We start from the raw sequence: 27,115 nt of genomic DNA, 5'->3' as shown, positions 1-27,115 counted from the left end.
CTTTATCTTTTACATTCTCCTCTCTGCCATCAAGATTTTAAACATTTTAAGTCATTCCCTCTGTCTTTCTCTACTACGAGCATGAGTTGCAAGGAATCAGCAATAATGAATGAATGCACTATTCCTTAGGAGCAACAAGCAACATGCTTACAGCAGGAGCTGCTGATGCAGCGCATGAGGAGACTGAATGGGGTAGCACAGCACAGTTTCATAAATCAGCATGCAGAAAATGTCAGACAGCGTGTGTCACCACGTGGTAGCTGGTTAGGAAGAACAACGTGTTTTTCTCCAACCTGAACCTACCCCAGGAACAACCCATTTGCAATCTCGAGGCTCCAGTTTTTGGAGCTTTTTGTTCAGTTTTCTTTTGGTTTTACTTAGGATTAAAACTTACTTGCTTAGTTACCTTCCATTCACTGAACATCATTCACTGAACATCATTCACTGAACATCTGGTTAGCTAAATACCAGGTAGTGGATTATCACACAGGATTCTGTGGTGAGGTGCAACTATTATTTAAGTTTCTTGTGTATACTTAAAAGAGGGTGAGTTTTATTTCTGTTGGCTTTTTATTAGCTTTGAATATTCAGAAAAGACTTTCAGGATGGCAATACCTGTGTTGAGCTCCAGATCTCCTGCTGGTTTGCTGTTCAAATTCTGCTCTTTACATGTTTTCTTTCTCAGTCCTTACGTAAGGAGATTACATAAGAGAAGACTGTACTCTCCAAAATAATTTACCATATTAAACAGCAACTACTATCAATGGATCTTTATCAGCCGCCTGGAGCAGAAAGGAGACACGTGGCTGTACATTTGGAAACCAGTTGTTTACAGTACTCATCAATGCTTGCTGCCAATCGTGGGCAGATGTCATCAACAGTTATTACGCAGATCTGAAAATAGAATCAAACTTGACCTAGACAGGTTCTCAAACATTGATAAACTGTCTCTGACCATGGAAATGTGTGGAGTCCATTCTCTCCACCAGCCTCCTGCCAGTCGGCAATCCTGCAGACCCAGAGCTAGGGCAGCATGGGGAGGGGGTACTCAGTTGGAGTGTAAGTGTCAGGTACTCAGTCGGTATGTAGGTGTCAAGCTGAAGTCTTCACCCCTAAGAGTTATGGTTTCTCTGTGTGTCTCTGATCTGTCCTTGTGGAGAGGAGCATGACCAGCAATGTGCCTGCTGATCGCTGCAGCAGTGCTGTGTCGCCTCTGGAAATGGCAAGTTATATTTGCCCCTTGTTGTTCCCTTTTCTCTTTTCCCCTAGAAATCACTGGTAAGCAAAGAGAGTGAGGAGGAGCAAGCACTTTGGGGAGGAGAAGGGCAAAGAGCTTTTGAGAGCACCTCTGCGGTGTGTGTGCTTCTTTGGCTGTCCCAGCCACTGCGCTGTGCCCTGGGAAGGGAAGAAACAGCATCAGAGTGCAGAGGGGCTCCTGTACCTCTGTCTTGCCCACTTTCCCAAACCATGTGAACTCAACGTCGAGAACTGGTGTTGTGGCACTCCTGCAATTGCTGTGTTGTGTGGAAGGGGACAACCTGCCATGGCCTCATATTCATACATTTTCCCAAATCTGGCTTCCTCTGCTTAGCTCCCATGAGAGGATAAAGAGTACAGAGAGCCGGCTTCCTTTCCCCTTCCTTCCTCCACCCTCACACAAGCCTTGAGAGGAACACTGCCTTCTCCTTTTCTTTGAGAAGTGCTGGCGAGCACAGGCTGTTGCAATCCACTGCATATGGTGCTTTGGCATCAGAAGCGGTCAGCTGCTCCCATGCTCCTGTTTCCCTGCTGGCATGTGGCAGAGGGCATGAGAGAAAGGAGAGCAATGCTATACTTCTGAAATGAGGCAGAGCAAGCGTTGTGTGCCCGCAGCTCCAGCCCAGCCTGCCAGTGTTTGTCTGGTCTTTAGTTAGCAGGTAAAACATCACAAGTGACTTGCACTTAGTTGCTGCTCTGTGCAAACCCCTCTGATCTCCAGCAGGCCTGGAAGATGTGATTTAAGGCTGTAAGAAATGTGTTGCTTAGCCTTTTTGGAAGTGCACAGCTAGCGTTCACGTGGCAATGTTACCTCTGAAATACAAGAATGCTTTGTGAAGGCTACCAATACTGCTAGATGTAATGACAGGAAGAAATAATTTTTAGGATATGTCTGTGCCAGAACATTATTCTGTTTGTCAGAAATAGCCAACAATCCTCCCACAATGGAAGAGGGCTGGATATCTCTTTCTTATTTGCTTCTCCTCCTTTACAGTCTCTAGAAGGGTGCATGTAGAGGGCTTTCTATCTGTTTGTCTACTTTCCCAAAACAAGGAGGACACCACAGCAATAATCTTTTGATAACAAAAATGTTGGACTGAATCAAAGTTTGTTATGAGCTATATAGTAGAACATACTGTTATGCTTTATCTGTGCAGGGAGTGATCTCTTTATTTAACAGCAGTTGCAGCAACAGAAATGTTTCTGACTACAGCTTTTGGTTTTATGCTTTTCCAAGCATTCTCCTTCTCCCTTTTGGTTTTTCTCGAAGTTGTGACATGAGATCAGGAAAGCTTAAGAGCTTAAGTGACTTCTTAGCATACCATCATTTCAAGATGAATGAACGTTCATGAAGACAGCCTGCAGGAAGGGAATTGATGTACTATTTGAATTCCCTGACTTTATAATTCATACAAAACTCTCTCGGCAGGAGTGCGCCCAGTGCTGAAAACTTTGCCTTAGGGTTCGGATGGATCAAGCAGCAATAAGACTCTGTGGCTAGTTGAGGGGGAGGAAGAGGAGAAAACAATTTAAAAGCAGTGAAAGAAGATACCCACGATCATTGTTGTAGCAAAGCTTTTGCTCCCGCAGCCTGTGGAACCACCACATAATAGGTTGGAGGACTGACCCCGCTCTCAGTTGCCTGCCTTGCAGCTGCACGTGGGGTTGCAACCTCGGTTTGGGAGCAACTGGCTGAAGGAGAGGCAGCTGGCTGCTCTGCTCAGCTGTGTTTTGAGATGAGCAATTTTCTGTTGAGGTCAGCGAGAGTTTGACAGTATAAGAAGTTCAGACCACCATCCCCAGAGGGGGTGGAGAAATCCAAAATAAGAAAGTAGGGATAAGACCATACGTTCTCTCTAAAACTGGTTGCATGATCTATTTCAGTCTGAATATATTTGTCGATAAAGTGTTTTTCCCAGCAAGATACAGGAAGGAGGGTTTACTCCAAGATGAATTCACAGTTTGCATAAAGCTTGCATAATATTTCCATTTAGAGAGTGCTGTCAGGCAGTCATTTTAATGAGTGCTGAAAACCCCAAACCAACTGTAGTCTAATCCCACTGCTTGCTCCTATTTCTGTATTGACACTCCTGGCACCTCCCAGGCATTTGCCTTCTGCAACCAAACAGCCGCACATTGGGAGTGAGCATCTTTCCCAAACTGTCTGCTATTTAATAATGCTTGCTGATAACAACTGTTCTCATAAGTCCTAGATGGCACGGTTTCAAATGCTGAAGCACTGTGCACCAAAATAAAATCAAGACCCAGACAGCTTGGTTTTCCCCGTGTTAGCCATCATGTTCACTGCATATTTTTTTTTTGATCATTTTTTGCAAGTTTTAATTAAGAAGGTAGTTTTGGACTACCTGGTGAGAGGAGCGGGGGGACCAACCTCTGCTTTCACAGCTGGGCTTCCCAATGTGTGTCTCATTTGTCAGTAAGCACCCCTTATACCTCCTAAGCATGGGAAGAAGCCCTGAAAACATCTTGGAGCACCTTCCTGTGCTTTCTCCCTGAATTATTTGCTGTCATGTTTTTATCAGACATCACTGCTCCTGTTCTGGAAACAGGAAGGCTTGCTTGCAATTCAGGTAGAGGCCAGTCATGTGCATTTTTGGTGTTTGTGATAGCCCTGTTATTAACTTCTGAGGACATAAGACTTAGTGGTCAGGCTATAGATAGCCTATGGGTCTGATAGCTGCTAATCTCATTAACCCTCGGACTTAGCTTGATTAATACTTCATTTGCTCCCCCTAGTTTATAGTGATATATTACTCAACTTCAAGAAAGAACAAAACCGCAGGGTAGGTGATAAAAAAGTGGTCACAGAGCATTTTTGCGCAGGTCTCAAACTCTCTGCAGAGATTGGAGGATTTGGATATAATTTAGTGCCAGTGGCACTCATTTCTACTGAGGTTAGACAAATGTGACTAGTCCTTGGTCAGTGCTAAAGAATTTCATTTTCTGTCTCTCCTGAGGCTCACTCTGTGCCATATCTGCCTTTTCTGAATAACTTTGCTTGAATAAATTTTATGAATGTAAACACACATGTAGTAGTAAGTTTCTACAGTTTTTACTATAAATGAACATGTGCCTCTGCTCCAAAAATATGCACAGGTTTCAGTACTCTCTTAATACCAGGGCTAATTCATTCCTGGCAGGAGCTGTTTAGTGGTACACAGAAATTAAGGGGGGGTTTGTGCTCAGTTTTTTTATTACATTAGCTATATCACTGTAGACATGTGTATAATTAGGCTGATGGACCCTCTAAATTAATTTGATGGAGCTACAGCTATAAAATATGTTTAAATTAAAAGGGTAGTGACTGTTCTAAAAATTTAAGGAAATATGCCGTAGCAGTGTAGCTATTGCCCATGCAGAATAGTGGGACTAATCTAGATGACTAGCATTTAAAATACAAAACTCTGTATAGCTCCATCTTACACCATTACTTTTGTTGCTCTGCTGGATCTGCTATTGTAAAACTTTTCTGTCACTTATATGCACAAATTCATATTTCCACAGCATGACAAGGAATATGTTGTGAGACTGATAAAATCCGTACAGACAGCTTTCTTGTCTAGTGGCAGGTACTGTAGTTATGCTAAGGACAAGACACCAGAAAATTTAGTTTCACTAAATAAAACCAACCGCTTCAACACAGAAAGCAATTTTTTGCTTTTTTGCTATTCTCTACTTCATTTCCCCTCCCTGCCCCAGAAATGACCAGGTGGATGTCATGTGGTCAAACCTAAAAAAGTACTGTCAGCAGCTAAATTGAATTTATGCGGAGATAGATTAATCAAAAGCTGGCATTGAGACAGATGGGAGTAGATGAGGTTAGACTAAAAATGGAGAAAAATAAGAACAGAGAGAATTAAGAAGAAGAAAAATACTGGTATTAAAAGGAAAAAATAGAGAAATAACTCTAGTAAATTTGCTAAAAAAAGCTCATGTAAGATATCAGGTTAGCAGTCAGCATGGAAGAAAAAGAGGAAATTAGAGAAAAAGAATTTACAGATGATGGGCTTTTGATGTGAGTTCAGCAGGTCACAGATAAGCAGTGATCAGACAAGTCTGAAAACAGACCCCCGTTCCATCACACAGGAGCCACTGTGAGACCTCTGTCATTAGGCAACAGCTGTGCCTGGATAAATGACTACTTGTTCTGCTTTGCAGCCAGCACTGTCCCTGTGAGCATGTGTAGATTAAGCCCCCTGAACTTTGGACAAGGAGGTGAGGGCTAGCGTTAGCCTAGGAGAGAGACTTTTGCCATATTTGTTTGCTGTTCTCATTTCTCATTCCGGACTATATTGCAGATTATCAGAGATGGCTGTTGCAAACACATGTAAGAATAATTTAGGGGGCATTCACAAAGACTGGATTTAGCCTCAGGATGCTTTTCTCCCCCAGTTTCCCCGCAGAATCAAGAGAAAGCATTTCCTGTGGGGCAGCTCAGAGCACCTACAATGAGCTCGCATTGAGACACTCTGCTCTTTTTTTACCACTCCCCACTGGCTGTGGAGAGATCCTAAGGCAAGTAAGCTCCTTAGGCTAAAGGTGGCCTTTGCAACTGTCCTCCTGTGCAGCCTGGTTTAAGAACCAGGAGCAGTGAATCAGTCACTAACAGGTTTTGGAGTCAGTTCCATGACTTTCAAGGCTCACAGAATGCCACAATTCCTCCACTGACTTTAAGCACTCTGGGGCCCTGATGATGTACAGCAACTGGAAGTCTGTAAGGATTGCTATAATATCAATAAATAACATACTGCAGGGCTGCCATATATTCAGAACACAAGTAACGGTGATAGGACATCATTCAGAGCAGAACATGGTTTAATTAAAATGCTTGTGGATGTTATTAACAAAAGAGTGCTATAAACCAACGATCACTTTATTGTCTGTTCATGTACTCTATCTAATCTGCCTGTATATGGGTGCTAAGTGGGCATACATTCCTACCAGAGCAAAACCATGTAAAACACAGCTCTTAATTGCTGTTTCTAATGTATTTCCTTGTGCAATTCTAATTGTGGATCACATACTTAAATAATCATAGATCTGAAAGGCAGTATAAGAGTAAGTGACTATGAGTCAAGTGAGTGAAATTTAGGACTAGTCTCACTACGCATCCAGGCTGTGAGCCAAGGAGAGGGAATGTCTGGGTGTTCCTCCTCTCATTCATTTAACACAATTTTCCTTCTGTTTCATTAGCAGTTAATTAGCTGTGTTCATGGTAACAGTGGGGGATAAGACAATGGTGTCTTTCCTGTCTTGCCACATCACCTCAGTCATAGCAGATCTTGATGGTACAAAATCTGGCAGGCAGCAACATTAATCTAGAACAACCATCTTCTGTGCTAATACAAAAATCTTAAAGCTATGTAGTTATCAGAAAACTAGATCAGTAGGTGACATTGAGGAACTAGTCACTTATATTAACTTTATATATTAGTGAGCAGTACCTCCGTCTTGGGTGTCTTTGAAGAGTTTTGATGTCATCCAATGAAAGGATGCAGTATTATGAGGAAAATCTAATGCACAGGATCAGTTGAGAGAGTTTAAGAAAAGCCATTGTGGAATGGGGAAGGGCAGTAGGAAAGACTTGAGAAGGTACTGTAATGGAAAGCCAGCAGAAATGTGTCTTGTTCCAATGAAAATGGGAAACACTGAAGAGAGAATGGGTCACTGTGGGCTACTTAAGCAAGTAAAAGTAAAATATGAACTGCACTGGAAACAGAAAACTGGAGGGCCACCAAAACAGGCTTTTATATTCCAAGTTTAGTGCACATGAGAAAAACAGGGACAGCATGAGGATACACTGTGAAACAGTTGCCAAGAGGTTAAAGATAATATGAAGAGACTGTGTTATAAGTCCTGAAGCCACAATAATGTGAAATGACTTGACCAAGAAAATATTAATTGTAATTAATTTGTAATAAGGAGATAAATTTTGAGACCAGTTCTTATTCCCACTAAACTAATTGGACTTTTGCCGTGAAGTTTATTGGGAAGGGGATTAAACTTTGAATAATGGTTTGGTTAAGAAATCATTGATGTAATTGTGAACTGCTGGGAAAAAGGAACTAAGAAATACATAACGAAATATCATCACTTGAACAAACGCATCTGAGGTGTCCCTTTGGGTATTTATAGAACTGATGGAACAACTAGTTGCTAAAAAAAACCGCAGAGAATTGAGGCAGTATCAGGAGACTAATAAAGTGTTAGCATGTCACAAGTCTTTAAAAATTGAATTAAGAGTAACTATGGAAACTATTGTCTTATGGGCATGGCTCCAATTGAAATAAATACTATAAATATTAAAGCATAAGGGGAAAATGTATTCATATGGAGGTGAGTAGCATAATGAGACCCAGATATGACACAGGTGTACTACAGTAAACTAAGCAAGACAAATTAGAGCATTTATCCCTCCACTTCTTTTTAAGATGAAGCCAGAAGATTAGTAGAGTACAGAATAGCACCAAGACTTTACAAAGGCATTTGATGCTCTGCCACATAACATCTTAAGGAAATTACAGAAACAAGTCAGCTTGGGCTAAAATTCATTTAAAGGCATCACAGGCTGGCCACTGAACTGTAGACAGAAAGTAAATCTGGATAGCAGTCAGCATTGTCAAGGATAAGCAGCTGGTAGTATCCTTTAAAGGTCAAGATATGATCCAATATCTGGAGGATAAAGCACTAATTAAATGTGAAAATGATTACTAAAGTAGGAAGAATGATTAACAGCACAGAGGAGAGAGGAAATAAAGAAGGTTCTAGTTGTTCTCTAGGAATGCTATGGATCTAATAAAGTGATGCTAAACTTAAAAGAAAAGCAAATTAATAAATGATAATGCTAAGCATTAACAGTACTTTGTGCCCATTAGGCAACAAATAAATTTTATGAAGCTACAAATACATTATTTTTTTCTATGAAAGAATTTATCTTTCTTAAATGCTTATTCAGGCTTTATAAAGCTGATCAGAAAACTGAAATTCAGAAAGCAGCAGCATAAATAGCATTAATACAATGACAATTTGCTTGAGATCTTTCTGTTTATCTGAGAGGAACATTTCCTTTTAATTGTTTACATTGCTCAGAGTAGGTTGGGAGTTGCACACCCAGATGTGATACAGTTGGAGGGCTCCATAATCTGAAGTGCTCATTACGAATGAGGACAGCGTGGTGGCGGTGGTGGTGAGTGGTGGTAAGGAATGAAGGCTTAGATACCAGGGTATTTCCTTTATTGTGCTGGGTCAGACCAAAGACCTACCTAGGCCACTATAGTCCTTTAGGAGTGGCTGAAAATGGATGTTTACAGAAGGTGAAGAGCAGGACAAGCACACATAACAGTCTTCAGTAACTCTTCCCCAGGCTCTGATAATTTTCAGCTTAGGGACTCTGAATCACTTGTGGGTTTAGTAACTCTAAATGATTTCTTTTCCATTAACTTTTCCAGCCTCTCCTTGAACCAATGAAAACTTTTAGCATTGACACTGTCCTTTGGCCTTACAACTCATAACACAAATTGCACGAAGTACCACCTCCTTCTGTTCGTTTTGAAGCTGGTTGGTATTAACTGCAATTGACACCCTCTAATTCTTGTGCTGGGAGACTTGGCAAACCGTCTTTGGCTACCCTGTTTGTGCTACTCGTGCTTTAGTGAATCTCTGTCACGTATCCCCTTGGTTGCCTTTTTCACGGACTGACTGTCTTTTTATCTGAGTAGTAGACTAACTTTTCCCTATACAGAAGCCATTTTCACATCGCACTATACAAAAACCTACAGATTCATGAGCCGGTCCCCTGGCACCAGAAGTCACAAGATTACCTCAGAATTGTATCTTTGACATTTTAAAGCATGCTTTATGGCCTTGCAGGAAAAGCCTGAATGCATGAACTGAATGCAACTGCTGAAATGAAGTCTTCCTAACAGGGAAGGAGAGACATTTTGAGATGTATGAACTACTGCATACATCTCACAGGAGAGTTGCCAGAAATAGCAAGGGCTTCCCAGCATTGCGAGCAACATCAAAGCAGAAAACAGCAGACAGACCCCTTTCCAAGAGAGCTGCAGCCTCACTGCTGGACTTAGTGTCAGGGTGCCTGGCTGTGGTTCTTACCTTTGCAGAGAGTGGGAGAAAGAGGGACAGAGACTCACCCCAGAGCTAAGACTAAGCACTGCTGCTCTGCCTTGGATTTTCCTAGAGAAAAAAGGGGGACCTGTGCCATCCTCCGCCTTATTTGAGCATTTGAGGAGGCTCTTGCTTTGCTATCTGAGAAAAAACAAAGAGGTTCCCAGTGAGATACCACGGCTAGTGCTCTAAATTGTCATACATCAATGTCTGTCTCTGTGTAGAAAAGGAAGCTGTGTCACACTGCACATTAACTGTACATAGTCACAGCTTTCACTCAGGGTCTTAAATCTTTTTTTTTTTTGGTCTTTCTGTCACCAGTGTGTGGATTTTACTTCAGTCCTATGGTATTTCAAAAATATCTTGCACGCAGTCCTTTGCAAGTATGTGCCGTTGCACGCTCAAAACACTTGACATGTCCACTAAAGACAAAGAATGACTGTGGAATTGCAAAGCATTTTTTTCCATAAAACTTCAGGAGTTAGTTACTAAGCTTAGTCAATGCTCCTTTTAGGACTGACCCAAAATGCTGGATACTGGTTTTGACCCTTCTGTTTATCTGTCCTTTAATATTTTGCTTTTCTCCTCAAAAGTGACATATTGATAGAAAAAAAAAAGGCTATTTCCTCCCTTGTTTCTTTCCTGAAAACTATGTCTGTAGCCTTTCTGCCTTTTGCTTGCACAGTCCACTGAGCAATAACACAAGTCTTTTTTTATTCCCAAGTGGGAAGGAAGAGCTGGAACTCTGAGTCTTGCTGAAGTCTGAGAAAGGAGGTTTCTTTTATAACCTGCAAATGAAAACCTGCTACTGTGAAATACAAAAGCGTTTTCAAATAGCAAGAACGGGGTTGCCTTACAGCTCTGTGCTGTACTCTGCTACTGCTGCGGAGCAGTTTTCCCAAAATGGAGTGCAATACAGGCGGGACAGAACTTTGTAATGGTGTGTGGGTTTGTTTGTGGGGAGGAGAGGGGCACACAGCACCTTTTCCTCTCGCTTTTATGGCTTGAATGAGGTTGTGGCTTTTAGGAAAGGAGCCGCACACCTCTCTAGCTGGCTGGCAGCCTCTCTGCCTGTCTGCTGTAGAGTGGTAGCCCTGCAGCAAGATCTTGGTGACCTACCTGGGGGCCTGTGAATGCCAGTCTAAGGCACAAGAGCCAAGATTTTTGAACCTAGCCAGGCAAGAGGTGTGTGTCGCAGCTTATGTTTCCTGGTACGTGTATCGTGCTAGAAAATGCTGCTTCTCTCTCCTCATGTGAGGTTGAAGTAATAACAGGCCCACTCTTGTTGAACTACAGAAATTGGTAATAACCTATTTATCTAAATGTTGCAAGTGTGAAAGGTTGCTGTTGTGGCAAATTCTCCGCAAGCTCTTGCAGTTCTAAACACGTGACACTGTTGTCTAATGTTGTGCTGCCATTGGCAGACTTCCCATTACATAATGTTGACCCATATTTGTGATATGTGACATTTTTTGCTAAACACTGTCAGGGATAATCCGTCACAGAATAAACTTTCTGATTATACGCTGAGACTCTGTCATCCTTTAGCACAAATGTAACTTGTACCTCAGACAATGCTATTCCTTGTTAAGACAAGCAGAGCACAGTTCTTTCAGGTAAGAAAAACACCAAGAGAGTATTGTGTGCTTTGAGACTGAAATTCTTAGGACTAAATCCACTGCCGAGTGATTGCACGGAATCACATCTGGGAGTAATCTGAGATTTAAAAAATGTTGAGCCCTAGCCCAGGTGATGGGAGTAGCAATTGGCTCAAGGAAGCATGAAGTCTGAAGTGTGACTCTGCAAAATGCTGTCTCAGGCAGGTCCAGCTTGTTTCATGCTTAGAAAAGCAGAGCTGTGGAAAAGGCTTCTCTGCGCTACTCTTCCACTGAAGTCTGCCAGTATTTGTAGACTTAACCAGTCTTTTCTTCCAAAAAAAAAAAAAAAAAAAAGAGTAATGATGTGGGGAGATAAATAGATGTAGCTCAGGCAGGGGTTATTGCTGTAAGGCAGCTGAGAAATGAGAGGCCTTGGAGGAATGGGAACACCCCCAAAGCCGTCTGCTTTCAAAGAGCTATGCAAAATACATCTATTCTTAAAAACCTGATTTCCCTTGCACAGAATAAAAAGTAGAGGAGAAAAAGGTGTGTAAAATAGAAGCAGAGAGAATAAAATGGGAATTCTCTCAGTATTGAAGAGGGTCTGCTTCAAATGGACTTTATATAATGTTGTAGCAAAGAAGTAACAAGATTGTGTGAGCTGCTGAAGCGTCTGCCACATTGTGGAAAGGAATGAATGTAGAACATAAGGCCGAGAGACTAAATACACCGTCTTCAGAGAAAGAAATTTTCCAGCCTTACGTAGGAGATGACTGTGTGCTAAGGAACAGTTGCCATATCAAGGAGAAAGGTTTTGCTTCTGTGCAAGGAATGAATGCTTGTCAGAGCCAAAATTAAAACCTGATGAATGCAGTCTCACCCACTTTTCATTTCTTCCCTCTCAGATTCTACATTTGTCCTCATTCTGTCTGTGCATTCATTCATATATTCCTCTCCCTTCCCACCTCCCCATTGACTCGCACTCTCCCTCGCTGTGTGTTATCGCTTCCTTTTAATTTTCTCTTCCTTTAGGTTTCCTTCCCACTCATTCCATTTCTCCTCTGCCTGACCCCTCTGCATGCATTTTCCTTTGTGGTGAAAAAACAGCAGAGAGACAAAGAGGAGGAAAAAATAGAAGGCGAGCGAGGAAGGGAGGGGGCAAAGAGTAGACGGTGCAGGAAGGGTGCTCAGCGTTGCACTTTCTCCCCATGCCACACTACAGATTTTTGAAGGTGTCATAGGAGTCAAGGCTCCTAAAACCGGTTCCTTTCTCCCAGGCAGCAGCATGTGGCAGTGGCTTTGTGAAAGGTAATGCCAGAGCTCATTTCCTCAGATTACTGTACCTGGAAACCATCATAAAGAATAGAATAATCCCAAAGTCCAGTGGAAAGCCAATTCTGAGTGACAAGCCTCTGTTTGTGTGTGGAGCTTGCTACCATGTCGGATCCAGGGGGAGACTGGGTGGTCTTGGGACTCCAAAATGGGAAATGGGAGCTTAAGGGACTCTTTGGACATGTTGGCATGCAATACTGACCAAGAAACATCACGGCCTCAAGCTTGTTGGGGGCCTGTGTGCAATGAACCGGTGTTTCTCAAAGCAGCCAGTGCTGGTGTCTCAAAACTGACGGCCAAATGGTGCCAATTTCGGTTTAGTGAAACAACAAAGAGGTGCCGGGAATGCTTATTGTAATGTGTGGTAGGAAATGGGCTGAAACTACTTTATCTGGAGACTGGTGATACCATCCCGGCAGGACAAGCTTGATCCCAAAGTCAATCTGTAACCTGCAGAAAGCGCTGCGCTCCCGAGGCCCAGAGGCTGTTCCTCCGTCCAGCCTGCGGACCTGCAGTGAGGAGGCAGCTAGCTGAGCTTTCTCCATTTCTGGACCTGTTCTTGTTCCTGAAACTGCTAATTGAGATGGAATTGTTTCTCCCTGATTAAAGAAAATAAATAAATAAATAAAAACCTTACTTTTCACAAAAGCTTGGTAGAAGTAGCACCGGTACGCTGCGGGTTATTTCTCCTTCCCACAAAAAGAGCAGGAGGGAAGTGTGCAGGGCAGACAGCCAGAAAGGACTCATTCCTGCACCCTGTCCTGCCATCTATAACCTTCTGCCAGCTTTTCTTGTTTTATCAATTTAACAACAGCTAATATTTCTTTCTTCAGATTCCTGCCTAATTGAAGGATCAAAGTGAACGCACACAGCCCTTGCGGTTTAGTGTGATTTATGTGCAGCGGTTGTGGCGTACTGCGTGCTTAGGGAACGGAAAAAATCAATCACCGTGGGTTGCTGGGGGTTTTTGCGTTGACGCGGCTCTCCTCGGCTTAGGGAGTAACCCGCAAACAAAGCGCACCACGGCGCCGAGCGCCGAGCCGCCCAGGTGCGGGCAGCTGTGCCCGAGGTCGCCCGCGGGAAGCCCGGCCCGGCGGCCGGCGGGGACGGTACCCGGCGGCCCCTAAGCCGGAGGGGTTTAGCTCCGCGGGGTCTGCGGCGCGTCCCGCGCGGGCGGCGGCGGGGCTGTGCCCCGGGAGACGCCCGGGCCCGCTCGAGGCGCCCGCGCGCCCTCTGGGGCGCCTCCCGCCGGCCGTTGCTAACGGTCGCCGCGTGAAGGCGCCGGCGCGTGCCCGGGGGGCTGCGGGCTGCGAGGGGCAGAAGGGACGGCGAGGCGGCGGGGAAGGGACGGGGGAGGGAGAGGGAGAGGGAGAGGGAGAGGGAGAGGGAGAGGCCCGGCGGCTGGCGACGGGCAGGGGGAGCTCGGCGGGCCGCGGCGCCCCTCCTCGCCGCCGCCGTTACATAAGGAGGGGTGGGGGAGGGGAGCGTTTTGACGCGGCGGCGGCGGCCCCTTTAAACGCGGAGCCTGGGGTGCGACGAGCGCGCGCCTCTCTGCTGCCCCCTCCCCGCTTCACTGCAGTGACAAATCCGCTCCCCGCCCGCCTCCGCCGAGCCCAGCCGAGCCGGGCGGCTCCGGGAAGCGCTGCCGCGCGGCTCTGCACCGCCCGCCCGCCCTCCGCCGAGCCGGCCAGCGCCAGCCCCAGCGCCAGCGCCAGCCCCAGCCCCAGCGCCAGCGCCAGCCCCAGCCCCAGCGCCAGCCCCAGCGCCAGCCCCAGCCCCTGGCGGCGCGACTGCAGGGAGCGGCGAGGGGCGCGATGGAGGCTCCGCGCCTGGCGCACACCATGAGCAGCCCCACTAGCCCCTGCGAGGAGGTGATCAAGAATCTGAGCCTGGAGGCGATTCAGCTCTGCGATAGGGACGGTAAGTCCGGGCTCGACGCGGCTAATCCCTGCAGACGCAAGATGCTGCTGCCCTCATGGATGCTAATGCAAATTAATCCCCGCGGCGTATGGTCCTTTGTTGTCCCCCATGTATTCGTAGGTGCGAGTGTTCCCCACCCCACCCGCCGCCGCCGCCGCTCTCCTGCCGTTGAGAACAAAAGAAAGAAGAGAAGGTTGCACCTTGCTGGAGGGAAGGGAGGGAAACCCGCCGCTCCCTAAGCCGTCCCTTGCGTTGCAGTGCGTTTACCCCCGGGCGAGCCTGCTGCACAGCCCTGCCCCTGGCAGGAATGGACGCTGGGGTTTATTCTGGGAGAGGCAATAAGGAGAACTAGGGCAGGCGCTGCAGAGGGTCCGGATCTAGAGACGGGGTAGTGGCCTTGGCGAGTTTTTTGTTACCCGGGATCCCCAAACTCCTTTGTATTGTAGGGCAGTTCCTGCGCTTAAAATACACAGGCGAATCTGCCGGCTGGCGCGGGCTAACGGCGAAACTTGTTGCCGGTCGCTTGTGCGAGCCATAAGGCGGGGAGCGGACCGGCGCTGGGGCTCGCAAGATGGGGCTCGGGGGGAGACGGAGCGGGAGGCGGCGGGGCCGGCGGCCCCGCGGTTCAGCACCGCGGACAGCACCGCGCCGGCGGCGGGGTCGGCTGGGCCGGGCCGGGCCGGGCCGGGCCGGGCCGGGCGGCCGAGGGAGACCGCAGCGCCCTGGAGGCAGCGGCAGTCCTCCCCACGGAAGGCACAGCTGGACCGTCGAACCGATGAAGTTTGGTTTGGTGCGGATATTAAAGATTACCTGCGTCGAAGCAAGCAGACAAACGTAAGGCGGTGATGAGGGACAGCCAAAACAAATTTACGTGCTTGAAAGAACGCTGGAAGCCGACTATGGTAGAAGAGTGTAATATCGTTTATGCACAACTCTGAGTGACAAAACTGAGTGGAGAAACTGAGAGTCAAACAATGAAAAAATATTTTCTTGTAGAGTGGCATATAATTTGTGTTCGTATACCAGATTATTCTCATCTTCTTATTTGACATTGAATTATCAAAAATAAATTCTCAATTTTTGATGCAAAATGTGCTTTGGGTGTGGAATGTATGTTACCTGGCAAACATACCAAGGAATGGAGATACCGTATCAGTGAATGGTACGGTTGAATTAATGAAGCTATTTCCTTGTTGTGAGTGTATCTTTGGAGCATAACTGTTATAGGTGATGGTCGTAGAAAGAGCCAGTCCAGCTTTCTCAGTTGTTTTTTTACAAATTAGTTGTGATGAATTTCTTCACTTTTTTGACCTCGGCAGACTTAATAGTTTAAATGCTGGATTTTTGTAAGCTCTTTATTTTTCTTGAAATAGTCAAGAATTTGGCAAGGCATTGAAAAGTCTTTTCAGTAATTATTTTTATAGCTGCATTGGAAATTCTTTGATTTCTTTGATGTTTGAATTAAGATACAATTTGCACTTCCATCCACTCATGCCTAACTCACTGCCTAGAGAAACTGACCTATGTTTATAGTAGTGGAGGCTAGACCGTTCTTTTGTTAAAACACTTTTTCACATGTATTTCTTTTTATTAATACTAGAGAGAAATGAAAACAGACAAATTATGCAATCCTTCGTATTTGTCTACCCCAGGTAATTGTAGTGAAGTACTCCATGTTAATCATCGCAGACTCTATTTGGTTCAACATACTATAGTTAAGGACTGCTCCATTTCTATGGAATAGTGTCATACAGACGCGCAAATGAAAAACTGTAGTATATTTAATTTTAATTCCCTTTTGAATAGGCTTCACTGGAAAACAACAACTTTCCTGTAGATCTGGCTTTACAAACTAATCTTCAAGTAAGCCAGCATCATACAGGGTCATTGCCTCCTACAATACATGGTTGAATTTCTGAAGGAGGCACCTATATTGGGCATGTAAGATATGCAACTCAGTGCCTAATGTGGCACAAGACTGCACCTGAGCATACTTCGGTATTTCCTACAGGTGGCACTTATGTATCTAAAAGCTTGTTTTGATAGGAACATAAAAGCAAGCAAGCAAAGGTTAAGGCATTAATCTTTCTAAGTAAGCATGCAAATGTATACGCAACACGTTTAGATCCCTAATTGTGTACACAGGTTTAGTTAGTGCATTTATATTATGAATACTTACGATTTATTTTAGGGTACCTTTGTTGTAAAAAATCTAATTCTTAAGGTGATATGTTGGCATCGCTGAGGTTAATCAAAGTTACATGAAAAATATCAATATATTACCTGTAGTGGATTAAAAATATGCTGGATTTCCATATTCTGAAAATGTCCTTGATCTCCAAGCTGTAGTAACTGTAAAGGCAACCAATGAAATGATAACATTACATATCCAACTATGATAAATTCTGCAGCACGCTTAGTTTGGGATTGCAGGCAATGCTGCAGTATAAACATAAGCAATAATGGGATTTTTATGCAGATAACAAAATATTTTTCTTGTTTTCTAAGATGAGGGAATTAATATTGAAACATTTTGTATTCAGAAAACTGGGTTATACCTCCTGCGGAGGTATATGCAGGAGCCAGAAATACAGGAACTGGAGTGAGCAATTAATAATATCACAACAATTCATATCTTTTTAGATTTTTTTTCTGTTTTTTTTTCAGTGTTTTTTTGCAAGCATTGTCGTCTCTCTTAATGAATCAAGACCATTTAGAAAATTTAAAAATGTGAAATAAAAGAAAACAAATGTATGCGTTTTGGAGATTTTTTTTTTTTTAATAAAAACACCTGGTAAGATTTCATTTAAAGTGAATGCAACATTATAAAGCAAATCATCAGCTCTTATTTTCAGCATTCTCTGTTATTTACAAATGCTTCTTGCATTATTTTTTTCTTATTATTTTAGGTGGTTCTACTAGCACAGCTTAGTATTGGTCTATTGCACAGTCTAACATGTAGTTCCTTAGAACTCTACTGAACTCACTTTGTGTATGGGAAAAAGTGTATCATGTTATTTTCCTTTGCCGCATTTGAACATTGCAGCCATATTTCTGTAAACTTAGGCCAGGAAAGAATGTTTAATCTGTGCTAAAAATTCTGGTGACCTTTTATAAAATTTGTATTAGCCCTAGCTAGGGATTAAACCTTTAGTAGATGGATGCCCTTTGTGTCGTGAGCAGGCCAATTCTATGAAAATACATCTAACTTCAGAAAATCATAAGCCTTTGAAAAAACTGCTTTTCACAGACTTGGTAGAACAGTCTCAGATTTTAGCAGCTGAATTTCTTGAAGCTCCACATTGTGGTTGCGCAGCATTCCCCCTACAGATACTGCACTTTAGCTGCTGGGGTCCTGCCAGAGTGACACTGGCATCTGCTTTCTGTGCTCTTACAGTTGGCATAGACAGCTGGAAAGTGGAAGACACCTATCAAAATGCAGGAAGAAGAAAAGCAGAGCAACAGACCTTGGAACCTGGGAGACATGGACTGGGGAGAGGGGCAAGAAAACTGGCCCAGAAGCTGCTAATAGAGACTGAGGTAGTGGCTGGCCAGGAGTGGAAGAACAGGAAAGACTTAGAAGCTGGGGATGTTTGTGAGGATTAGATTAAACGGGAAGGCAGAAGTGGGCAAAATGACTCTGAATGAGAACTGGAAAAGAAGATGAAGGAGCAAGGGAGTAATCTAACTTCAGGCAGGGTGCCCAGGGAAGTAAAACTGGGAAAAAAGATAAGGGGGCGTTCACCCAGATTAGGTGAATTGGATGAATGAGGGTGGAATGAGAATTGGGGACCTGTGAAGAGTAAACCTGGAGACCTGTCTGCAAAGAAGAGACAGAAAGTACATGAATGTCGAGGGGGAACTGGGCAATTTGGGCCACAGAGGTTAGGAGTAAAGGAATGGAACCAGGACTTGCTGAGCAGAGACTGTGACTGAACGGAAAGCCTTAGGAATGAAGAACAGGACTTTTGAAGTGTGACTGGGGAGTACAAGAAGGAGTGGGACAGGAACAAGTTCACGAACAGGGCAGAAGTGGCCATGTTTTGGTGTGACAGCCAGAGAAAGGTCAGTGTGCATCAGCAGATGACATTTTTCAAAGCCACACACAACCCCAGGATACCAAATTCTCCTTGTTCATTTGCCAGCAAAGAATGGTGCCATGGTATCAGGGCTTCAGGGGTACTGAGAGTCAACAGCTGCAGCTGACTTCAGTGAGAGTAGGACTTTGAAAATACAAAGCACAGTGCTAAATGCTTTGAGAAAAGAGATGTTAACCGCCTTTAATAGGCACCAAAAGTCAGTAACTGTCTTTTAACTTCTCTGTGCCTCAGTCTTCCATGTGTAAAATGGAAGCAGTATTATTGCCTCCCCTCACAGAGATGTTTTCAAAATAATGAATGCATGTTAAGTAGCCAGGCACTGTAGTAGCCTGGAAAACCCATGAGGTGCATGGAAAAACCTATGATGAAATTCATAATTTTGTCTTCAGAGCAGCACATGAATAATGTGTAGCAAATAAGTCCTGGGACTACACACAGAACAATAGCAAATAGCTGTTACAAGAAAAATAGTTCATTATGTACGCACTATTCATTATGTATGCTGAATGAGTCAGAATTTATGTGGAAAAAATAGTATGTAATCATGCAGTTAAAGACTACATCATAATCTGAACAAACAAAGGGGCCAATTTGAGGTTATTCAAGTATGCTTCATTCTGATATTTTCTAACTATTGATGGCTTGAACTACACAATCTCACTAAAGTGCTTTTAAAATTTTTTTCTGTGTTCGCTTCATATATTTGAAGATAGTATTTGGGTATCAGGATCAGAACTGGAATTGGTGTCTTGGCCAGTTTCGGTTGCATAAATCAATTTCATCACCTTCCAAACACTTGATGCCATCAAAATTGTTTAGTCTAACAAGCTTGTGTAAAAGCAGTACATCATACAAGCTAAGATGTCATTTCTGTCTTACGTAAGCAACTTGCATCTTTGGCTATCCATGTTATTTGAGCATGTCTCGTTTTCTTTTTTATTTCGGAAGTTTATTATTATGCTGGATTTATTGGAGCATTCTAAAAGATATTTCTAGAGTTTGTAAATGGGAGTTTTCATGGACATATCATGTACACATTTGCCTTTCAAACAGAAGGGATAAAGTGGCATCATCCAGTCACTGGATGCATTCTTCAAATCCCTTTTTTGGCATTATGGAGCACTATCACTACTGTTTCTGAAATGTTATCCTGTAAGTCCCAGAGATGGGGAGAAACTGAATTTCTAGGTAGACTCCTACTTGAAGGACAACTGAGATCTCCAAATTTCGCACAATTCTTAGTGTCCTGAATGGTTGGACTTGCATAGTTGTTTGGGTTTTTTTAAAGTATGAGAGTTCTGATCACAGGAATAAACAATTCATATTTTTGTATCCAGCATAATAGAGAGGTGCTTGTAACTGTGGTATTTTGATAGGACACAAAATTCAGAGGCGTGTCTGTTGTTGTTTTTATTCCTCTCCCCAAATGCAAGTTTGGGGATTTAAATTTGCTCTCTTCAAAATGCAAACTGTGTCACTTTTCTAGGGTTTTAATGATGGAATGGCCAACTAAGAAATGTATTTCTTCCATAAAATTTCATCTAACCTGGCTGATGCCAGATTAGCAGCGATAATGCTGCTTCAGTTAGGAGCTAAAATCTAATACATAGCTTCAAAAGCTCTCTTGTTGCAAAGAAAAATACTTATTATGGTTTTAGCTTTACATTCTTGCCAGAGACTAAGGTTTTCACATGTAATATTCCTTACTGTTAGGACACAGAAAAATATTAAATGGAGCCAAGCAACTATTTTAAAGTCTTCATAAATGATATTTAGAATTGTGGAAGAGAAGAAAACTAATTATTAGCTTATGTCTTTCACTTCAGCTCACCATTGCAACTATTTTATCCTGTCTTGTTTTATATCACAAAGCAATGATGCCACTAATAACTAGCGAGGCTTTGCTCGACACTGACTATTCAACATCCCTGTGTCAAGAAATGTAGTCATCCCCGTTCTTCCTTTATATTCTTTAATTTTTAGAGTTATTTTCCTTCCTTCTTCCTCCCTCCTCATCTCCTTTTAGAGCTTTATGCCACTCAAATCTGTGTAATTGATTATTAACTATTTTGACTGCCAATGACCAAGTTATAAATTATTAGCTATTTAAATCTTGCCTGGTATTCTATTTGTGCCCCTGTTGATTCAATTATTCTTCACTGAAACTTTTCTAGATTCTTTATGAAGCAACTGAAATGCTTGATGTGTAATTATGCCAGATTCACATACAGAAGCACTGTTCTCTCCCAGTGGTATATGCTGATATTGCTTGGTTGAAACTCAAATATATAATGTGAGTTTTGTAGTTAATTTCTACTCATTGTTATAATTAAGGCTTTTTAAACATTACTGTCTCCTATGTATGTCCCTTTTTCTTTGTGTTTGTTTCAGATTATAGTTCCCAGAAGCATTCTTTTATTTATTCTGTAACAGAATCCATTTTATCATTTTCTGCCTATGTTTCTAAGCCGTCTTGTGCTTGCAGCTCCTTCTATTTTAATGTTGTCTGCAATACAGAAATGTGATCTCTCTTTCCAGATCATTCATAAAGATGCTTATTTAGCCTGGAACTAGCCACAGGCTCTATGGTAGCCCAGTAGACACCTGAACATTTTGGCTGTTTTGCCAACCTCATCTCTGCCAGCCAATGTTCAGCCCTGCAGATCAGTAGTTCTTAGTAAGTACAATGGCAGGAGGAATCATTTAGGGAAGAGAAATTCTGCTCCCTCCAGCATCTGAGAAGCAGGAATGCCAAGCCAACCCCTCACTTTAAAATTTCGTCTATCTTCTGCAAGTCTCAGAGACAAAACCTGTTTTTCTTAAGAGTTAAGCCATTAGTATCCTCTTCATCTGTTTCATCTTCCATCTTAAACTACATGTAGCCGTTTTCTTCTCATACTACTAATCTGATGGCTCTACCACCTCTGGTAAACTGTGTTCTGAGCTTGCTTCTCCAAATTCGCTATTTACCCTGCAGTTATGCCTGTATAATCTACATCAGAGTCTGCCCTACAGGCCACTTCAGCTTTTACAGCAGCTTTCCAGTGAAGTCCCTGGTCCCAGAGCCACAGCTTCTAGAACAAGCAGAATATCACTTTTGTCATGTAGGGTGGGGGGAGGAGAGATTATATCACATTCTTATTTAGAGTTCTGTAGTATTTGTCATTCATTTTTGAATGGGTTCCAGTCAGGCATTGTTGTGTTCAGTTGTCTCCAAAGGCTTGCTGAAGCTTATCTTCCTGACCTTGAGTTTTCCTTCTGGGACTTCTCTGCCTCATTAATTTTCCATTTTTTTCCTCCAAAATCTAGAAAGATCTCCTCCTTTACCCATTCCTTGTAATTTCCTCCACCTTTTATTATTCATGGCCTCTATATAGCAGGTTTGAAGGCCTCAGCTTTTCTGAATAAGGTACTTTTCAAGTTCCCTTTGTTCTGCTGAAGTAGTGCGAGCATCTTTAACCACAATTGAGGAGGTTATCTTTAAAAGTCCTTACAGTCTGGTTTGTTTTTCTTAGTCCACTTGGTACAGTAGGTACCTCTGCCATGCTGCCAGCATGCATGGCCTTTCATGCTTTATGTGACCTGGAACGCTATACTTAATTCTGGCTGAACACAGCCCAGAATCATCCACTATGTTTTCTTTTCTCTTTTGATAGAAGTTTCAAGCATTTTACTTGCAGACTACTTTCTTCAAAAATTTATGAACATGTCTGAAAAAATAGTACTAGCATTGCCGGTACATGTATAAAGTATGTCACTGCTGTAGGAAAGTATGAACAAATACAATGTTTATGAAGTTGGAACTAAAGAAAGCTCTGCTCCAGGATCACTTCCTGTGGTTTCCACACTAGGTTTTGTTACACAGTGGAGCATCCTTTATTTGACCTTGAAAATGTTTCCTTCAGCACCGAAGGTTTGGTTAGAATTTGTTGTAGTGTTTGTAGCTGGATCAATTTTCACAGTGGTGTTTGTAGTTGAATCATTAATCAATTTTATTTTATTGTTTTCACAGAGTGTTCTTGTTTTATTTATGCTTGAATGAACAAGCTGTTTTGCATGGATGTTTTCAAAAACAATGATTAGCTATACTGTTTTTATAACCTAACAACAGTTTCTCTGAGCCTGAACAGTTCTAGCTGCTGACAAAAAGGGGAAACCTTAAAGCTAGTTTGGTGTTAGTCTTTCGTTCCTGCAGAATGACAGGAAGTATTATCAGAGTTGCACTCTAAGTTCCAAGTATGGAGTGGCATCTGGAGTTTATTTCTCCAATACTGTTAAGTCAGACACAGCAGGCAGCTCTAGGAGAAGCATAGTTTGAGGAATTCCCGTGTCAAGCTTTGTATATCAATGCACTCTTGTTAGGAGAATTCTGCAGAAGCATCCCATAAATTTATTCCCTGAGCTGTTCCATTGGCTTCAGTAAGACTCTGTAAAAACAGATTTGCATTCATAACATGGCATGATTAAGATCTTGCAACTACTGTATTATTTTCCTAACTTTTGTTGTGTGTATTCTATCTTATTTCATACAGATAGGCATCTAATTTGGAATTTCTCTCTTTAAGTTGCAGTTTGTCTGGATTTCATCTATCTTTGGTTTGGGGCTAGAAATAACATTTTAAAAAGATTATTTGGGGTTTTTTTCAGGTCGCTTCTAGGTGTACTCATAGTTGAAGACATATGGACTTCAAAATCAGCAGGATAAAAAGATATTAAAAGGCTCTTTCAGTCTTGGCCAGCCATAAGTACTATCGTAGAAGTATCAGTGGAGTGATTCACGCTGTGTCGTTTTAATCCAACTTATGTAAAGGGAAATTATACATGAGTTTATATAAACTAAGGGATAAAATTAAGAACAGAGTGTGCAGCAGATTGTATTTTAGAGCTACTAAGGTGCATCTGATGACATAAAGTAAATATTACGCACTTAGACTTTTATGATGGAATTTATGCTGGTAATTTAATATAAATGCTCAGTAGTAAACATGTGGCTTTCAGAGCACTAATGTTTCTGATGAATTTCTAGCCTTTACACTTTCAATGTAATTTCAAGGCATATCTCTAATCACAGAAATTGAAAGTCCCCAAGCCTATCTGCTCGCTGAATCCATTACATCACAGAGAAGTTCTGTCCCTCTTGTGTGGAACATACTGGAATTTTAGCCAGTGTTACCTGTGCTCTGATGACATAGCTACCACCTTACCCTTGATGAAAGGACAGATTTGAGCAGTAAGACTTCACACACAATTTATTGTGATTGTCTCACCTCTGCCTACGTGTAGAGGTTACTTTCTCTCCCCCCCTAGATAGAGGCACCTGAAACTCCAGGTACATTTCTTTGTTTCCTCTGTCTGTGAACTGCTTTGTACCATGCTTTGGAACCTTGACCCACCGAATATGTTGCTTCTGTACTTCACTTTGTCACTCTGTTTAGATAGCATGGAGTTCTTAAATCGTATTTGGTTTACAGGGATCTGAGTATAGCAGCCCTTCTAGAGCAGGAGAGTTTAATTTCAAGTTCCGTGACACATCAGGTAGCCAGGTGCCCCAGCATGACCTGTGTAGTAGGAACATGTCCGGTGGTACTCTGTGCTTTCTTGTAACTGTACAAGTGCAGGGAAGACAGAATCAGGTCCCGTACGTGAAGAATAAGATACTGATTCTCTTCCTTCTATTTTTGTATATTCTGTAATGCTTAGCTGGTTTCTGGGTTGCTTCCTTGAGCAAACCATCAGCAAAGCACCTAGGCTGTTTGGTGAAGCTGTCAGCCCTAATGCAAGTGTGCAGTGCTTGAGATGGAAGCCATACAGTGAAACTAAATTCTTCAGTATATCTTAGTATGCTTGTTATATTTAGCTCATATAGTAGGGAGTATGAGTTGGAAAGCATTACTTGAGATGCTTTTAAATGCTCTAAAACCAAAAGATGAAAAATCTAAATATGAATTCTTTTTAAGTAACATACCCAAGGGGACTTGGTTGACTTAGTGAATTTGTAGGAGGTTGTGCAGCTATTCCTCTAGGTAATAATCAATTTTGTCTTACCATGATCATGATTGATCTCTTGTTAACAATCCCATGACTGTTTGATAGCCTGAATGATAAGGCACCAGAAGACTTTGTAACGCAAACTATTAAAGTATCCAACTGAGCTGTGCTTTTAAAAAAAAATAATTCTGAAACTTCTGAGGACCATGGCATTCCAATGGATTTGAATCTGATGGTTCAGAATTGTTATAGGTTTCTTTTAACTTAATTACATCAAAACTTCAGTTTGAGTTTTCTCTTTATTGGACAATCTTCTTTAGAGAATCTACATGAGAGATCTGTTACAAATGCCATCAGGACAGGAAAATGATGAGCTAGAGTCAAGACTTTTAATAAACCCACAGAGTCTATGTGCTATACCGTGTCTGGGTGAGGGGTGAATTCTAATGTGGCAAAAACTCTGCTTAAAGATTTCTTTTGACTACAGTATTCGTAGCTGTGTCATTTGTATATTCTAGTATCTGTGAAAAGCTTGAACTCATTGTAGCCTTCCCCTTGATAGGGCGTATTTAACAGGGTCCTCTCTCATTTCTGCATGCTTACCTACCTTAATGAAACTGGCAGCAACCTAAGTTACCTATGAGCTCTCTACTCTTGTCAAAGGTTCAAAAGTTAGTAACAGTCAACCAGGGGCAGACCCACATCCAAAGACCTTGACTATGTTTGGTTGCCCTCAGAAACCAGCTAAAAATGAAACAAACCAGAACAACTCCAGGTCCTGCCAAAAAAGGCTCTCAAACCCCCTATATCCTTTATTTGTCAGGGCCTTAGAGAAATCATAAAAATTAAATTTTAAAAAATAGTACAGGTTACAGAGTAGAATTTCCTGAACTATTATGAATATATAATACATTTCAAATCACAGTTAGAAAGCACAAACTGGTGTAAACCAGAGCCAAATCCTATTCCTTACAAGAGATCTGTGTGGAAAGCTCACAGCAATTACCAGTGCGCTGAAGTAAAGAAATGCTCATTCATGCTGCAGACTGCCAGGGCATCCAGTGAGTTACAAAAGCCCACTCACTCTGAGCACCCTACTTTCTCAAGAAAACACTTAGTAAAATTGTGTTCCCCAGCCTTGATTTCTCTCCCTTGCCCTTCAAGTGATGAGTTTTGCCTTTCTCCCTGGGCTTCCCTTTACTTAAAAGAAAAGTGGGTCTTAAATGAAAATCCTTGTGCGATCAAGGCAGTTGCAATTTTCAGACAAGCTGGCAGGTCAAATTAAAGCTCGCGTGAATACAAGGCTGCCTTTCCTTGCTAGATTTGAACTCACATGACTTAACTTGAAGTAGAGAACACATTTTTGGTTTTGATTGAGACACAGCTGCAATAAATGGCACAAGTTGTTGCCAGCCACGTAAGAATGAGGTAAACAAGTATGAGCGTGAGGTTCATAGTAATAAACTAAAATGAAAGCGTGTGTTTGTCTCTCTCTTTTGTTTAGTGACATGTGAAAGCACAAATCATGAAAGGCCACTCACTTCTCTAATATACAGTTAATATTAAAAACAGTAGAAGATTAAGGCCAGTGCTTTGCCCTCAGTTACACTGTGTTAGGTGAAGAGCATTGGAGCAATTAGGCCAGTGACCCAGAGCAGTGTAACTTGGATCGGAATCTGGCCCCAAGCAATTTGTCCAGGGTCATACAGTCAGTGCCTTCATCTATGAGTCTGGTTTTTTTACGGTGTTAGTCTTGGAGATGTAGGCAGTTCCACAGTCTCAGAGGCAGCTGTACTTGTTTATTCATCAGAAGAGAAAAACCTCATGCCATAAGAAGCTCCAGATCCCTTCCTGCTCCAAAATCTGTCCCTTCAGTGAGCAACAGGGTGGGAGTCTACTGAAAAATGTCACTCCCTGTTTTCCAGCAAAACAGTACCGAGATAGCATCCTTCCAAAAATACACCACAAAATGGGTCTGAGTGCAGTCTGAATTATGGTCAGAATTTCATAAGGATGCATAGATACCTGACAATGCAGGCTTCTCCAGCTAAATGAATAAAGTACACTTGATAAATTGGTCTGCTTTTATAGTAGTGTTTCTGATGCAGTTATTTATTTGCTTTCAAAATCTGGAATTCTGTATAACTGAAGGTATGCATTATACACAAATTCCAGTATATGTAAGTGGCTGTAAAGTTCATTTCAATTTTTAAATGACATTTAAATTAAGCTAGAGGATGGTTTAGAGTCTTTTACATCCCTTATTACCTTCTTTCCCTTTCAGCAGCTGAGAAATGCTCATTTTAATTAAAATTTGTTTTTAAAATGCATCTTGTAGTCAACACATGCTGAGAAGAGCCACTTACCACCCATGTACTGTAAGCTTGCTGTGCTGAACAAAATGGGATCATTACTTTAATTAGTAGTAAATATTGTGGTGGCTTAGTGTTTGCAGTCTACTATAATGTCCTGTTTGATTTCAAGAAGGTAGAATTGCACTAGCCTAGCTCTGATGGTCAGAGGCATGAAAACCGATGGTGTGCCAGTAGGAGTTGTAGTGCAGCTGTAGCTATTTTTACCACACCGCAGTTCTCATTCCATAGAAGGTTGCAGAGAAGCTTGTTTAGCTTCAACATGATGAGTTACAGTAAAAAATAAAACCACTTCTTTAGTATAAGCAGTCTAAGAGAACTTTAGTGGGAACAGTGTATTGGTATAAATCTTTCTGCATTTATGAGTCACTCAGCAGACAGGATGAGGAGCAAGATGCTGATG

The 27,115-nt window shown here is 42.3% G+C and overlaps 1 protein-coding gene across 2 annotated transcripts in view; it reads left to right on the top strand.

Moving 5' to 3' along the window:
• PHYHIPL (phytanoyl-CoA 2-hydroxylase interacting protein like) overlaps nucleotides 1–27,115 on the top strand; it is a 58,928-nt gene that overhangs the window by 8,407 nt on the left and 23,406 nt on the right. The window contains exon 1 of one of the 2 annotated variants that reach the window (XM_052798915.1): nucleotides 14,074–14,252. The exons of the other annotated variant lie outside the window; for it this stretch is intronic. Within the exon in view, the coding sequence (XP_052654875.1) occupies nucleotides 14,147–14,252 (106 nt within the window). The 5' untranslated portion in view covers nucleotides 14,074–14,146. Of the gene's footprint in view, nucleotides 1–14,073; nucleotides 14,253–27,115 lie in introns of those variants that run through there. 2 annotated transcript variants of the gene reach the window in all.

Source organism: Harpia harpyja, chromosome 10 (assembly GCF_026419915.1).
Source record: "Harpia harpyja isolate bHarHar1 chromosome 10, bHarHar1 primary haplotype, whole genome shotgun sequence".
NCBI classification, from domain to species: domain Eukaryota; kingdom Metazoa; phylum Chordata; class Aves; order Accipitriformes; family Accipitridae; genus Harpia; species Harpia harpyja.
The sequence above is the reverse complement of the archived record's forward strand: the minus strand, read 5'-3'. Positions and strand labels throughout refer to the sequence as shown.